General features: G+C 49.0%; 3 protein-coding genes and 1 long non-coding RNA gene across 9 annotated transcripts; 3 read left to right on the top strand and 1 right to left on the bottom strand.

The window, feature by feature from the left end:
- Positions 1-987: 987 nt before the first annotated feature.
- On the bottom strand, positions 988-3,412 carry LOC112893726. The gene has a single exon (XM_025961192.1). It carries the CDS (start codon positions 3,322-3,324, stop codon positions 1,192-1,194), a length of 2,133 nt encoding a protein of 710 aa, XP_025816977.1. The 5' UTR covers positions 3,325-3,412; the 3' UTR covers positions 988-1,191.
- A 131-nt stretch (positions 3,413-3,543) lies between these two features.
- Positions 3,544-6,952, top strand: LOC112893727. 3 transcript variants are annotated; one of them, XR_003228901.1, is made up of 4 exons: positions 3,544-3,737; positions 4,195-5,608; positions 5,899-6,303; positions 6,708-6,952. It is a non-coding gene; the product is annotated as an uncharacterized LOC112893727 (long non-coding RNA). The 3 variants fall into 3 exon arrangements; XR_003228903.1 differs by having other exon boundaries at positions 6,705-6,952; XR_003228902.1 differs by having other exon boundaries at positions 3,544-3,981.
- A 2,792-nt stretch (positions 6,953-9,744) lies between these two features.
- Positions 9,745-12,990, top strand: LOC112895982 (probable uridine nucleosidase 2). Of its 3 annotated transcripts, none has more exons than XM_025964009.1 (10): positions 9,745-9,898; positions 10,065-10,199; positions 10,318-10,433; positions 10,550-10,609; positions 10,818-11,003; positions 11,131-11,235; positions 11,471-11,567; positions 12,070-12,177; positions 12,325-12,460; positions 12,661-12,990. In XM_025964009.1, exons 2-10 carry the CDS (start codon positions 10,142-10,144, stop codon positions 12,770-12,772), a joined length of 978 nt encoding a protein of 325 aa, XP_025819794.1. In that variant the 5' UTR covers positions 9,745-9,898; positions 10,065-10,141; the 3' UTR covers positions 12,773-12,990. The 3 variants fall into 3 exon arrangements, with proteins under 3 accessions (XP_025819794.1, XP_025819796.1, XP_025819795.1); XM_025964010.1 differs by lacking the exon at positions 9,745-9,898 and adding an exon at positions 9,989-10,007 and having other exon boundaries at positions 10,078-10,199; XM_025964011.1 differs by lacking the exon at positions 9,745-9,898 and having other exon boundaries at positions 9,962-10,199; positions 10,291-10,433.
- Positions 12,991-13,425: 435 nt separating this feature from the next.
- LOC112893948 (probable uridine nucleosidase 2) lies at positions 13,426-15,775 on the top strand. 2 transcript variants are annotated; one of them, XM_025961485.1, is made up of 9 exons: positions 13,503-13,557; positions 13,653-13,768; positions 13,863-13,922; positions 14,043-14,231; positions 14,320-14,424; positions 14,538-14,634; positions 14,807-14,914; positions 15,048-15,183; positions 15,440-15,775. In XM_025961485.1, exons 1-9 carry the CDS (start codon positions 13,503-13,505, stop codon positions 15,552-15,554), a joined length of 981 nt encoding a protein of 326 aa, XP_025817270.1. In that variant the 3' UTR covers positions 15,555-15,775. The 2 variants fall into 2 exon arrangements, with proteins under 2 accessions (XP_025817269.1, XP_025817270.1); XM_025961484.1 differs by having other exon boundaries at positions 13,426-13,768.
- The last annotated feature ends 132 nt before the right edge of the window (positions 15,776-15,907 follow it).

The raw sequence follows: 15,907 nt of genomic DNA, 5'->3' as shown, positions 1-15,907 counted from the left end.
CATCTGGTAACCCAATGCTCAAACACGTCAAACGGTTTATGACCTCACCGCTAACGACCTCTTGCAGCAAGCCTCCCTTCGGTCTCGAGGAAGACATTCAAGAATACGTTACCGATAACTTCAACAACATCTTTGGTTTGATGGAGAAGAAGAACCTCGCTGGTTTCCTCAGCCCCTCCAAATTGACGCATAGCAGGGTCCCCTTCGGCAAGCCTCACGTCGTCACAGCCGATGATCTCTCGTTGATACTAGTCTTGGGGATCATGTAGTTTCATCCTCTCTGGGGATCCCTATGTAATTGGACTGCTTTAATATAATATATGCGTTTATTAAGAAACAAAACAGTAAGCGTAACTTCTCAACGAAGGAAATACCCGAGTGTATCCTTTCCATCGAATTGGATTGTTAGGGTACTTCTCAATCATCATCCTGTTGTGGTAAGGAGTCGTAATAGACTATGACTCTAATCCCTCCTTCACAATCCAACTTAATCCTAAATTATTCTTAACTTAAAAACATATAGATTACGAGTTCAGCCTTTTTAAGACCGACCCTTAAAACTTCTAGACATGATTCCTGCAAAGAAGTATGATGAAAATCTAGAATCGTCGTATTTGTTGGCATACCAAGAGCGTCCGCACAGCGTCAGAAGTTCAATTGAGGTTTGCCTAATTTGTTGTTCGATACGTTTTTACAATTTATGTTAAGGAAAAGTCACTTGCTACCGCATAAAAAGATTAGAAACTTTCCTTCAGAAAAAAGAAAAAAGAGAAACGGTAATGCTACGGATCAGACCTACGATGTCTGTCCATCGGTTGGACGCTCTACATATATTACAAGAGGCAAGTACCAATGTTGCAATTATTATTTTTTATACTTCGTAGTGGACGTTGTACGAAACATGATGTCAATATTGCGGTAGAAATTTCCATCCTCGAATCGGATGTCAAAATTACTTGCATACATATTTTTCTGATATTGCAAGTGTTGATTTCTAATGTTGCGACTATTATTTATCAATGTTGCGATGGACGGACGAAATAATTTCTGATCGGGACGCTCCTCCGGACGCTAGTAATGCCGAAAGAGAAAAGACAGACGTTCCGCATAAGGGCAGCCCAAAGGCATTCGTGATATACTGATAGAGAGTAGTACTCCGTATCAATCAGAGTTCTCGGAGAGGAGCAACTCTCAAACGTTGCTTTCTGCTATTATTGTGCGCTTCTCGACGACTCCGGCGTGCGCCAGCAGTGCCCAGAGGTGCGTGATGAGCTCGCCGCCGTCTGCCAGCTTCTGGACGTGACCGTTCACGTTGTCCGACGGCGCAACCGAAAGAAGCAACTCCACCCACAGCTCCGCGAGGAGCTCCCACTTGCTCACCGCGGCTGGCATGCTGCTGTGCAGTATTTCGCCGAGCCTCTTGCCTTCGGCCAGGATGTACCTGTGGACGGACGGGGGATCCGCCGGCACCTCATTAAGCTTACCGCAGATGTTATCCCTGGACCGGCAACCTTTCAGAGCTTCCCGCGCCTCACGCTGCACACCCTCCAGGAGAAGCCGCGTGTCGTAGCTGTGCTCCGGCAGCAGCTCCGGCGCCGACGACACCAGGTAGGCGCAGTACGCCGAGAGCGTGGCGGCGACGAGGTGCTCCTTCCTGACGTTGCTGCCCGAGGCCACTTTTCCCAGCTCGCTCTGCGACATTAGGTCGCACACTTGGGTGGCGATGTGCCAGACGAGGATGCGCTCCGCTGCGCTCGTCGCCGGCAGCTGGATGGGCCGCGCGCTGAGGCGGAGGATGCCCCGCACGCCGTTCTTCTCCAGCGTGTGCTCGCCGTAGCGAACTCGGGTCAGCCCGTTCTTCAGGAACACGTAGATCGAGCGCTTCACCTCCTCGGGGAGCTTCCGGTGGCGCGTCATCCTGCTCCGGATCAGGAAGCCCATGATCGTCCCGGGGAGCGGCAGCTGCCATACGCCCTTGCGCTGAGAGTGCAGGCACGCGAGCAGAAGCGAGTACTGCCCCACGGAGTTGTTCCAGTACCCTATCAGCCTCACCTGGCACATCAGCTTGAGCATTCGCTGCAAGCCAGGTCTGTTGTGCCACGACTTGTCTCGCACGTAGCGGCACAGCATCTTGACCTTGTGCCAGTCGGAGAAGACGAGCATCAGGAACTGGAACGATTCCAGCACCAGGAACAGGGCTATCACTGTTCTTGTCAGCCAGATGTCGTAGCCGGTGGCGACAGCCGCGCTGCTGGAGGGACGGTAGTCGAGCACCGCCGGCGAGAACAGGATGCCCAGGCTCGTCGCCACGACGGCCGCGAACAGAAGCGCGTCCGGGATGAGAGTTTCTTTGGGCGACCGGTACCTCGCGTAGTAGAAATCGAAGAGGAAGCCGAGCTCCACCTCGATGACGCGGTACATCCTCTCGTGCTCCTTGCCGGCGAGGAGGCCCACCTTGACGAAGTCGCGCGTCTTGTTGAGGCGCGCCTCGGTGAGCGGGAACCTGCCCAGGCGACGCCGGAGCAGCTTGAACATCGCGAAGGAGAGGCAGATGTCCTTGCGCCTCCTCGCCGCGGCGTCCACGTCGGAGCTCAGCAGTATACCCTGGCACTGCCACACCTTCTCGACAGTGACAATGTCATCATCCGACGGGTCGATCGGCCGGTCAGCCTCGCCGGCGACTACGTACTTGTAACCTTTCATCGTGGTGGCGTCGTAGTTCCGACCACCTTCCATGTGCTCTTTGTTGGACATGTAGTCGGCGATTAGCTTGTTCTCGACGGTGAGGACGCTATCCCGGCCGGCCAAGACAGAGCTCCTGACGCGCATCACGAGCTTGGCGGCGCTCAACGCCCAGAGCAAGAAGAGGAGAACTTTGAGGTGGAGCGGCAGAGCGCCGACATAGGAGAGGAGGAGGATCAAGACGTACACGACCTGGAGCCCCTGGTTGAGGATTGTGCGGGCCTGCTGGTCGGAGTCGTTCAGGCTGTAGGCGGCGATGCCGTCGGCGCAGCCGAGGAGCAGGAGGAGGAAGCAGCCCCAGGCGACAATGAGCTCGTTGCGGAAAGAGGCGGACTGCATCAGCCCGATGGTGTAGGAGACGGCCGGGTAGCTCAGCATCAGCGCCGACCAGACGGCGAGCCGGAACGTGGCCCTGCGGCTGGCGCGGCGGCCGGAGCCGAGTAGGACCAGCACGGCGAGCAGGCAGCAGCTGATGGTCACTAGAACCTCGATGCGGGCGAGGCGGCCCACAGGGCTGGCCACCCACGCCGTGGCCGCGCGGGTGGCGTTCCGCACGGACAGCATCTCCTCCCCTCGCAGCATCTTCTCCCTCAATTATTGGAGCGCCGCTTGCGTCGGCGGCGTCGGCTGTTGGTTTTCAAGCTCGAGAAATTCGTTGGGTCGAGCAAGCAATCTCAACTGGTTAATAACTGGTTAAGACCAAACTAATAAGATACCTCTAATATTTTAGGGTAATAATTACCGTACAGATGGCCGTATTTTTATCCGGCTGTACGCACAGCATCACAGGTGCACGGGGCCGCGAGCACGCGAACGCGCTTCCATCCACCACATGGTGGGACCTACTTTTTTCCCCCCTTTGTCTTCCATGTTCCTCCCATTCATCCCCAGCTCCCGCATCCATTTCTTCCCTCTCCGTTCCGCGAGCTCCCGTTTCCAAATCCATGGCGACTCGAGTGCTCTAATTGCTAAGTAGCGAGATGGCTCCTGACAAGGTCTCTCCTCCCTCTTTTTAGTAAACCTTGCACACATATTGCACACATGTTAGTTAGTTGGTGCATGTTTATCTGCATGTTAGTCCGTTCAGATTTGCATGCGCACGAGCTCCAACCTGTGGCAGCCGTGCGCGTAGGAGGGCGTTGCGAGAATAGCTCGCACGACCCTGAAACGACCGGTGTTTCAGCGCCATCGTGAGCGTGGGGATGAACGCGTTCAAAGCGCGATGTGCGGCCGATCACAGTGAGTTACCATTCTTCTGTAATCAGAATAAAAGGAGAAATAGAAGTTCAGAAAAGCTGCGCTTTTCAGGCAGCACAAAAACCACTGGTGTACCAAGTGTTCGCGTTGAGTTTTCTGTGTTGTGCTTTGGCCATTGAGATTGTGAGCTCGCCGGCCGTCAAGAACGCCGGGAGTTCCCTGACACCTCTCTCTCTCTCTCTCTCTGAGCTGCAGCTGCAAGTGGCGGGCCGCGCTTCGCCGGTGAGCGCCGACCTCCACGGGCTGGCGAGCTTCCAAAGGGAGGCAGCGGATCCCAGCACCACTAATCTGCGCGGTTTGTTTTTCTCCTTCTATTTTTTACTTCCCTAGGCTTGTCCTTCCTCCTCCTCTGAGTTCGCAGATCCAACGTGCGACGCGGTGGCCGGCGGGAGCACGGGCACCGGGGTGCTGGCACGAGCTCGGTGTTCAGTAGACTGCAGGGTTGGGTCTGGTGCTCCCTGATGTCTGGAAGAAGCTCTACCTTGCTGGACCATTGATCGAAGCATTGATGCTGCAGAAAATTGTCCAGATGATTTATGTCATGTTCATTTGTCACCTTGGTGAATTTTCCCTCTCCAATGCCTCCATCTCCCGTCATCATCAGACTACATATTCAGAATTCATTAGGCAATAATTTGGCTTGATTAGGCAGTTATGTGGCTCATAATTAGGCAATAATGTGGTTCTGGAAACGGAAAATAGAGTAGTTCATTAGGCAATGTTAAACATCTAATTTTCAATATGTCATAGAGAAATAAAAGTATTTCTACTAGATTTTAAAGCAAAATCTTCATACTATAGATCTATAAGAAAGTTCTTCAGAACTATTGTTAGTTTTTTTAGAATGATCTGATCTATTTTTATAGACAAATAGCAGCATTCCTCCTTTTTTTCTCTCTGTGGAGGTGCAGCAGGACCTTTAGTTTCTTTTTCTATATCCACCATACAGCTAGCGTACCATGCCCAGTAGAAACTGCAGCTAATATTGCACATTGATATCAGCCCTTTCAAGGCTATTTTAGAGGTCATATTCTCACATTCTTGTACAGTAACAAAGTAGTTTAACAATACTCAAATGATATTTAAGTAGTACTGAGCTAGCAATTTAATAATATTCAGTAGACAATTTTCAAAATGTTCAGCCCATGCATTTAAAGAATGCTTAGCTAAAATGTTTGCTATTATTCCAAAGAGAAGCACAAGCCACAATAAATAAACACACATCTTTTTACCTACTCAACTGAACAACTGTGGTTCTTGACTCAAATGAAGCACTTGTATTGTTTATAATTTGATCTGTGCACGTGCGCACAATGTTATGGTAGATGTGCTTCTATTATTTCCTCTTAGTGAATGAGGTTGTCAAATGATTCGTGAATTTCATAAGGACTAACCATGGCTAACATTACTCTTTAAGAAGCTGCAGTAGGACTCCATTCACTCTTAGATTTAAAAGGCGGTATTTCTTTGCTTGTCTGTGCTCAAGCTTCAAGAAAAAAACTATTTTTGCATGCTGGATATGAATAAGATCGTCAATGAAGCGACAACCAGAACAAGTGGATCTTCATATTATGCGGACAGTCCTCCTGCACCTGCTCGCCGCTCTGAGGTGAGCTCCCTAAAAAATTGCAGTTCTTCTTAGTGGACATCTTAAACTCTTGTAATGATGTGTTCATATTGAGTAAGGCGGCGAATGGTATGTTTCCTTTTTTTCTCTCAATAGTAGATCTTCATTTCATCTACTTCTACCGCTTTTGCAGCCCCTGTAAATCTGCATATCTTCCTCTTTTATTTCTGTTGTTTGCTGCGCTTTACCTCCAGAATATTGGAGTTATGGGCTTGTCCCATTCATTCCAGTCAATGCATTAAAAGAATTTAAAGCCCACTATTAAATGCTAGGGAATCAATAGCTTAATTCCGTACCGGAAATTGAGGAGGATCTCAACCGACTTAAAGGGTGGACTTCGTGTACACCACTTGTGAAGCCGGTAAGAGGAGGACGGTGAACCACGCGCGCGCTCGCTCGCCGAGCCGGGCCGGGGCCGTGGCGAGGCCGGCCGGACCGGCGGTGCGGTGCGCGTGCACTCACCTTGATCCAGGTACTCCTCTTCAGGAGACCTCTCCCTTCCTCCCTCAGCTGCTTTTCTGCCATTCCCAAGGTCCTGCACGGGACGCGGGCAATCAGGTTTTTGGGGGACCTGCATCGACATAGTTCGGCTACTTCGAGCAAGGCCAGTCGAATAGCATGTCTATTCCAGCTGGTAACGGCGCAACCGGTGCCCCCGGCACTGGTCCCGCCCTGGGGTAATTACTAAACCTACTCTGGTTTAATTCTTTGTTCATGCTTATTAGTGAGAATAACATGAACACATGCATATATCTTATACACACATTATCACTCATCTATGTTATGAAATTGCTAGTAATATTTGGAATTAAAATATACCAAAAATTGCCTAGTTTTCTAACACAGAAAATACTATTCCCCATAGAAACACAAAGATGCGTCGACACTTGCAACTTATGCTAGATCAACAAGTAATTTATCCATTGTGGTTCAGCATTTTTGTGTTCTGTTTTTTGCAATCATTCATATGTTGGCAAATTTTTCTAAAGAAAACATTCATTTCTAGTTTTACATTTTTATATTCTGATCATGTGCCCTCTTTTATTTATATTGATTCACTCTGTGTTTGGTGCTGTAGCAGGCTCACACAAACCTGATGATTGGGTCAGTCCATACTTTTCGTGGTGCTAAATGTGGAGGCATGAAGACTTTATTTTTCGTGAATGTTTAGATAGGTTAAAGTGCCTTTGTATAGGTTCTAATTTGCTTACAATTTTTCAAAACTTTGCTTATTAGGTCCCAAAAGTTGCTTTTTGTTTGGAACTGTTGAGTTAATTATCAGTATCAATAAGGTAGAAACGTCTATGAAGCAAGCAAATTAGGAGATGCGGTGGTGTGATCTTGTTCTGTCGGGAAAATCAGTCATGAACGGTGCCAGGCTGCTAGCGTTTTCTTGCTGTACTAATCGGAATCTTCTACCAAACATGGAAACCTTTCCTAATTGAAGGGGCCGTACGGCCTGCCTAATTTACGACTGGCCGTATGTTAGCCGCACCCATATTTTAGAACCGAAGAATTATTTATAAGCTGAAGAATTTCGCTAATTATCTAACATGTGGGTCGTGCTAGTTTTTCTATGATCCCACAAGAAGTCTAGTTTTGAAGTTTGAATAGTCAAAGGTAACATTTTCTCTCACTTAGTCACTTGTAAATATAGATTAAGAACTGGCAACAGATTTTTGTTGCCTAAATCTGTCAAATTTTTGACAAATCAGATGGTAACACCTAAGCAAAGAAAAAAATGGCACTAACAATAAAAGGTTGGAGTTGACCACCATTGAGCTCAACACATATGCACCGGACCAAAGCAAGGAAAATAGTTGACCCAGGTGCTGCCCTAGGACTAATGTAAACAGAAAACAAGAATGCAAGCAGACCTACTAAGCGCTAACACAGGACAAGCTAGATTAAGTGCTCATAACAATTGATTAGATAATGAAGCGTGAAAGGTCTGCTACAAGCAGACAACCTGATGAACTCCAGGCTATAGTCGACGGCCTGCACAACACAGAAGTTGTTGCTCCTGTTGTCACTGAACAGTGAACACAAACAAACGACAGAGCTCTGCTGTAGCTGGTGGCTTGTTGCTGAATTCGAACAGCATGTAGGCATTGATCAAATATATATTCAGCACAAGAAAAAATAGCAGAGCCAAACGCAACAGGCAACAAAAAAATGGAAGCCTAATGGGCAATAAATGAAACCTGACATAACTAAATGGAGAATAATCAGCAAACAAACCTGGTAAATTGAGATTACTTAAGAGTTTATATTCACTCATCCATGCACCATGTTGATGTTTTTTCTATAGTGCACTATATACAGAAGTACTGAATGAAAACGATCCTGACAAAGTTATGATGCTGGACTTCAAGGACAAATGCAGCCTTCAAACAGAAAAGGAAGGAATCAACGGAGCATATGTTTCACATCAGATGATCAAAAGTGAGCAATAGGTACTTTCGTGGATTAGAAGAAGCATGAAGAGGCAGCAATGGCAGAAGATGGACGCCGCGACTATATGTCGCTTGCGCTACAAATCAGAGACCATCGCCTGAAGAAAAACGCTGCCTCAATTCGGCCCAATGCGGCCAGCAGCTCCTATTCTTCTTCCTCGCGCACGCGGTGCTCGTCGGCGTCCTCGCCACGGTTAGGGTTGGGAGCTTCGGGGTCGGGGTTTGGGGGCTTCGGGGTCGGGGTTGTCGTCGGCGATGTTCCCTGACTGTAGAGGGAGGGTCCTCAGGCGGTGGCGGACCGGCGGTGGCGGCGGGTTGTGGGTGGGGCGGCGAGGCAGCGGGGCGCTGCCGGCCGCGGGTGGCGGAGGACATCCGGTGGGCGGGGTATGCGGCGGGGGAGTACGGTGCTTCTCGACGGAGCTGGTGGGGGAGCTAGTCACGGAGCCGGTGGTGGTCGATGGCGGCGGATTCGGCGGCACGAGCCGCCGGAGATGAGGAGGACGGTGGCACGGGGGCTAGGGCGGGCGGTGGTAGCCGCTCCGGTGGAGCCGCCGGAGCTGGGGAAGACGGTAGCGCAGGGGCGAGGAGGACGACGCTTCACTGCTCATAGGCCGTCTGTTGAGCAGGCCGGTTCTTCAGGTGAGCCTGCAGGCTCACCTCAAGTGATAGATAATCTCCTCCGAAGATGGACCCTGCAGCGAGCCTGTAGAACACTGCTCAACCGCTACAGACACCTGTGCAGCACAACCCACAACACCCATAGCGTTCATCAGATAAAACTGAGAACGGGATAACAACCGAGAAAACTTGAGAAGGGATACGGATCATGGTAGCTTCAAGCTAGGACAGATCGACGAGGCTCGCGAGAAATGATTTGGTGCCTGGATCCGAAATGGGGAGCCGCCGAAAAGAAAATCTTCGCATGAGCGAGTGCCAACGGACTCGCCAAGTCGCGCGAGGACAGAAAGCGCGGTCGAAGCGCGAGAGATCGAACGCAGAGAATGGCCACCTGGAAACACAGATCGCCTAATAAATCAGAAAATAAGAACGAAACAACAAATAACACGAGGAATCGAATTGATTAATTGTCACCTATCTTATCGTCCACACCAAATTTGCCAGAATATGTTACAAATTACAACTTACAAATATATTATTACAAAAAATAGTGCTCAAAATCAAAGGTATGTTTTGGAGATCATATCATTGCGCAAAACACCACTCGGTTTTTTCAGTGGAAAAGTGCTTTCCATTACTTAAAGGCTCAGCTAAATCGCTGACCACCAGGTCCTCCACAGAACGGGATTATTTGGAGCACACTTACAATCTTTTGCCGCTAGGGCGTGAGCTACTTGATTACAAGATCGTGGAGCACAAACAATGGAACTAGAAATAAAACTCGTGCTGATAATGTGTTTCAGCTCGAAGATCAGACCTCCCGAGGCAGCTAGACGGGAATCGTTTGAATTCAGAGGAAGTACACTCGTTTTTATGCACGGCCACTTGTAGTGCCTTTTTACCACACTCGTCAAGATTCTGCTAACTTGAAGCGCGTATTTGGAAAAGCTTCAGCCGGCTCCGGTTTCTTCTGACAAAATACTATTTACTGAATCCGTTTTTCTCTCTCTCCTCCAGACAAACGGGCCCTAAATTTCCAAACTTTCTACGACGCCCAGGAATCTGGACGAAAAGGTAGCCGTCTTTCCGGAGACGAGAGCACGGCCTGAATTGTTTATCACCGGCGTGATTCGGAAGCCCGGCGTACCGCCGCCGGAGAAGATCCCGCCCGATATGACTCCGCTGGTCGATGGTTGAGGTGGAGTAGAAAAACATCTTTTTCATTTTGGAAGCACATGGCCGTGGGCTGTTGCGTCAGCTCTGCACCGCTTTTTGTTCTTGGGCGCTAGTCAGGGTGTCACCGTCCGGTACGTTTTTCTTCCATCCATCTCCCTATTTTTACTCGAGGTCCCGTGCTCGACTAGGGATCCTACCCAGATTCGTCGTGGAGGCACCGGACACCCCCTTATTCCCGCATCGAAATCTGGGTGGACTGGGATCCATGGCGGCGGCGGAGGGGGCGAGGAAGAAGGTCATCATCGACACCGACCCCGGGATCGGTCCGTAATACAATAACCCCCCCCCCCCCACCCCTCCTCATCTTCTTCCATCCTCAATCTCGTGTGCTGCCGCGGTCGGCTGACGGACCAGTGTGAGTGTCCTTGGGCGGCGGAGCAGATGACGCGATGGCCATCTTCGTGGCGCTGCGCTCGCCGGAGCTCCAGGTGCTCGGCCTCACCACCACCTTCGGCAACGTCCACACCGCCCTCGCCACGCGCAACGCGCTCCACCTGGTTCGTCGGTTTCCTCTCCTCCCCACCCGCCGACGGCTCCCCGTCCCGTCCGTTCATCTGCCTGCGAACCTGTTATTGCTCCATGGGATCACATCGCACTGGCTCATGCGTTTCAGCTGGAGGCTGTTGGGAGGACCGACATCCCCGTCGCCGAGGGATCCCATGTAACAATCAAGGTAGTTACTACTAAAACTCTCTTTCTGATCAGTACTCAGCATTGCAGTTTCAAGCAATGACAAACAATTGGTGTGATCTAGCAAGTAGCAAGTGAGAACTCATTCCCATCAGCAGTTTGCCGTTTACAGAAGGTCTGTTCGTTTACTGTATCATCTTGATCAGCAATTAACTGTTTCTTTCCATGTATTCCCTGTACACGGGACACAGAAAGCCAGCAAGCTGAGGATCGCGAGCTTCGTCCACGGTTCAGACGGTCTCGGAAATCAGGACTTCCCTGCACCGACTACAAAGCAGGTAGATCAAACAGCTGCTGCCTTCCTCGTTGAGCAGGCAAATCTGTACCCCGGACAAGTTACCGTCGTCGCCCTTGGTCCGCTAACCAACCTTGCTCTGGTCTGCTCTGCTTTCCTTTCCTTTGATTGCTCACTAAGCTAGATGCATCTAACGTTGCAGTATCACTGTGTTCTGATCTAAATTGTCTGGCTTCCTCTGATGGAAATGCCAATGTCTCATTTCCTAGGCCATCGAGCTTGACCCTTCGTTTCCGAAGAAGATAGGACAGATAATTATTCTTGGTGGTGCGTATTCAGTCAATGGAAATGTCAACCCTGCAGCTGAGGCAAATGTGAGGGCTTTCCCTTAATTTCCTCTGATAGCATCTTTACATTACATGATTTTACTCGAGCGCTGCAAATGGAGTTGGCAGCTACCACAATTTTAGATCATATGCAGTAATACTTTGTTAGTTGAAGTTGTTAGCATCATGTTTCCGTAGCGAATTCAGAGAAAAAAAACTTCCCTATGTATCACTTTGCCTCTTGTTTCAGGGCCGTCACTAATGGGTTTATGTTTATTAACAGATATTTGGGGATCCTGACGCGGCAGATATTGTGTTCACCTGCGGTGCTGATATTTTGGCCATCGGACTAAATGTAACACACCAAGTAGTTCTTACAGGTAACTTGTGGGTTTATGAGTATCAGAGCATACAAGCGCAAACATAATGAATCTAACATGCTATATATACCTTCTAATTTCATCGTACTCTACTACAACCATTCGCAATCAGAGCTGAAAACAACTATAGCTAGTTGCATGGTATCATCTTTAGCTTCTGATTTTTTTTCCTAATCTACTTGTCGTTAGACCTTGTTCTTTTAATAACATTTCATTGATAAAGGCAGTGTCCTTTACAATATTATCATATCAGAAGATCTCCTTTTTCAGACATAGTGCACTGGCCACTGGCGTTCAATGCTTCTGTAGTGATATTGTATGAAGTGCCAACATTGTAATTGTTCCTTGGCTAGTGGAGTATATCAAACTCAGCCCAAAATGATTGGAGTCTAGATTAATTATTGAATCGACAGTGGCCAACTTGCCATGCCATGTATTAGAACACAAGCACTCTGGTGGTCTGACAACTCCATGAAACATTGACACATCCCTTGTACTGCAGACGCTGACCGGGAGAAGCTTGAACAGTGTGATAGCAAATACGCTCGCTACTTATGCAAGATAATGGGCATTTATTTTGATTACCACAAGGATGCTTACTTCATAAAAGGTCTGTATGTATCAGTATCATGCAAGGAGGCCAAAATAGTTCAGTCAAAGCACTTGCAGAATTTAGTTTAAAAAATGTACCTGCAGAAGGGGACAGATCAGAACATGGAAAATCTTGCGGCTTGACTTCACATTGAATTGCTTGCAGGAGTGTATCTTCATGATCCGACAACGCTTATCGCTGCAGTAAATCCGTCGCTGATGACTTATACGGAAGGTGTGGTGAGGGTGCAGACGGTAGGAATCACAAAGGGCCTTACAGTTTTTGACAACACCAAGAAAAGGTTAGCCAAATACATGAAAGAAAATGCACATGATTCAAGTGTGCCTGGATGTGTTCCTAATCCTTCAGTTCACTTGTGACGGTTTCACTCTCAATGCTTGTTGAGCTCGCTCCCGCATGGCATTTAGCTAGCACATTCAAGTTCTGGAGTCTGGACTGTGTATATAATGAAGGATTCAGTCTGATGTACTGGTTTTGTAGGTACGGGGAGATCACAGCCTGGACCGGCATGCCGACCGTGAAGGTTGCGGTCACCGTCGATGCCCCCGCCGTGGTGGAGCTGATGATGCAGAGGCTGATGACAGATGATTAACCAACGACCACTGATTAGCACGACCGAGGAAGATCCCTCGAAAGAAACCGCTCTGTACTTGTAACTTTGAGGGATGATGCGCCTCTGTTTCGTTGAGACTTTTACAGTCTATAAGAAAGAAAGAAGCGTTGGAATGTGTAACACCAGACCAGACATCCATTGCGTTTGTGGACGTTGTTCGGCAGATTGTTGCGTCAAGTTTTCAAGTGTCAAAAGCATATGAAGGAGCAAAACAACTTTAAGTTTGGACACCGTTAAATCGATTACAAAGAACAAAAAGGAGGAAATGCATTTGCTACATGTGCTTCAGCCAATCAGCCGACTGTAAATCGCTTCACAATGCCATGTGCGCCCTTGGTAACACTGCTTAGTTTACCTAATATGCCGCGACAATGCTTGGAAATCAAATAAAAACTCTGCTTGGTCTCGAACTAACCTAAACTTACCTTTCCTTGCCTCCAATTTGATGCCGACCAAGCTTTGGCAGCATGGTCATTGGCCAAATTGTAAGCTTAATTAGTTGGGAGCACGAAATACACAAGCACCAAACCGATTAAACTACGCGGGCCGCCCAAGGTCTTAATTTTTTTTGTTCATCACCGCATCCCGTGGGCTCGAACTCACCAGCTTTGGATGCATATTAGTAGCTGGCCTGTCAACTGCACTTCTCTCTCGCTCCCGCAGTTCAACATTTTTGGGTTGGAAATTGGAATCGATGGCCGCGGCAGCCATGAAGGTCCGCGAGAGGAAAAAGAAGGTGATCATCGACACCGATCCGGGAATCGGTCAGTATCGTCCTTTCATTCTCCTTGTTAGTTCTCGGGTTAGCACTGCGATTGACTGTAACCCAGCCGGTGGATCGTTCGTTCCCGTGGAGCAGACGACGCGATGGCCATCCTGGTGGCGCTGCGGTCGCCGGAGCTGGAGGTGCTGGGCCTCACCACCACCTTCGGCAACGTCCGCACCGCCGTCGCCACGCGCAACGCGCTCCACCTGGTATAGCATCGCTACCGGTGCCTTCATCTTCTCCTCCTCCGGATGCCCTCTGGCTACCGCTGTCATCAGCTGCTGATGCATTTCGCTATTTCAGCTGGAGACTGTTGGAAGAACCGACATCCCCGTGGCGGAGGGATCCCATGTAGCACTCAAGGTCACTGGCATTTCTTCTTCATATATATATATTTTTAAAAATCATCTTTTTTTTTGGGCAATGGAGACACTAAGCTCGCTCAGTATGACAGTATGGTACATTCATGGGTTGAATTGACAGAAGGACACCAAGCTGAGGATCGCAAGCTGTTGCCACGGTTCAGACGGCCTGGGAAACCAGGGCCTCCCTCCGGCGACCGCGACGAAGCCAGTGGACCAGCCGGCGGCGGCCTTCCTCGTCGAGCAGGCGAACCTGTACCCTGGGCAGGTCACCGTCGTCGCCCTCGGCCCTCTCACTAACCTCGCTCTGGTCTGCTTCTAGGCTCCCTCATCACACCACTGTCGTCTTGCTTCCAATGGAAGTGTCAAATCGATCTCCCCATCTGGCCATTTCCCAGGCTCTGGAGCTCGACCCTTCGTTCCCCAAGAAGGTCGGGCAGGTCGTTGTTCTTGGCGGCGCGTACTCAGTGAACGGGAACGTCAACCCTGCAGCCGAGTCGAATGTGAGTTCCTGACGGCGCATTGCGTACTCAGTGAATTTCTTTGTTTCTTTCTGAATTCAGCTTCAAGAGTTCGTCAGCTCTGCAGTCGCTGACGGGGCCATTGTTACTGACAGATGTTTGGGGATCCTGATGCGGCGGATAGAATTTTCACCTGCGGTGCCGATGTTCTGGCCGTGGGAATCAACGTAACGAATCAAGTGATCCTCTCTGGTAAATCTTTGATGCACTTGCAGCTAACTTCTGTTCACGATGTCTGTTGCACTGAACTTCTCAGATTAAGGGATCTTATCAGATCATACAACATCCCTTAATTGTTGCAGTTGCCATGTATCATGTGTGGACAACTCAATGACATGCTCGCCACATCCCTTAACTGTTGCAGATGCTGACAGGGAGAAGCTCCAGCAGTCTGATAGCAAATACGCTCGCTACCTGTGCAAGCCTCTGGCCCATTACTTCGATTACCACAGGGAAGTTTACTTCACAGAAGGTACGTGGCATGTATGGTATTGGCACAATGGCACTAGGTCAGATAGGTTCAGTCGATTGGGTAAGCTCTGAAGAGGAGACAGATCGAGAGACGTGCAGTCTTGTGGCTTGAACTCACACTGAAATGGTTGCAGGGGTGTACCTCCATGATCCGACGGCGCTTCTTGCTGCCGTGAATCCTTCTCTCATGACTTTGGCTGAAGGTGCCGTGAGGGTGCAGACGGCTGGGATCACAAAGGGTCTTACGCTTTTCAGGAGTAACGACAAGAGGTTAACTCTCTCCCTCTTTCTCTGATACAAAGTGCTAATAAAACGTATTGAAGAAGAAGAGGAAGCAGCTTAAAAATATGCAGTGATTTGCACCTAATCTTCTGTTGCTAAACTGAAATTGTGAATGGGTTCATCCTTACCGCCTTTTGAGTCTGCATGTACTGCAAACTCAGCCTCTACCTGTGCTTCAAACATGGCTGGATGTGAACCGAGAGAATTCAATCACTTGGACCGAGTCTTCTGAACGGGTTTGCAGGTATGTGGAAATGACTGCATGGACTGGCATGCCTACTGTGATGGTTGCTGTCGCCGTCGATGCCCCTGCCGTGGTAGAGCTGATGATGCAGAGGCTGATGTCGGATGATTATTAGCATCAACAGCAAGCCAGGGAGGATCATCATCCTTGCAATTCAGCACCGAGCCACCCAAATAGACTCCGGAATGAAATTGATGTTGCATTATGCATTTCTGGAAACATAACATCTTGTTCTCGCTACCTTGGGCGATGAAGCACCTTTTATTCTGTCGAAGAATTACAGTTCAAGAAAGAAAATTTGGAAGTGTGTATCCTCTTTGTGGAATATTCTTGGCATCAAATACGGACCTGAAAACGCCAGACATGAATTGCATGTTTACTTTAATGTAACGACAGCATTCGTACCTGGAGCCAGCCTGACTCATCATTATGCCACATCAATCAAACACTCGCATAGCACCAACCAGA

This window comes from Panicum hallii, chromosome 5, assembly GCF_002211085.1.
Source record: "Panicum hallii strain FIL2 chromosome 5, PHallii_v3.1, whole genome shotgun sequence".
Taxonomy (NCBI): domain Eukaryota; kingdom Viridiplantae; phylum Streptophyta; class Magnoliopsida; order Poales; family Poaceae; genus Panicum; species Panicum hallii.
Note: the sequence above shows the minus strand (reverse complement) of the source record. Positions and strands in the feature narration are given on the sequence as shown.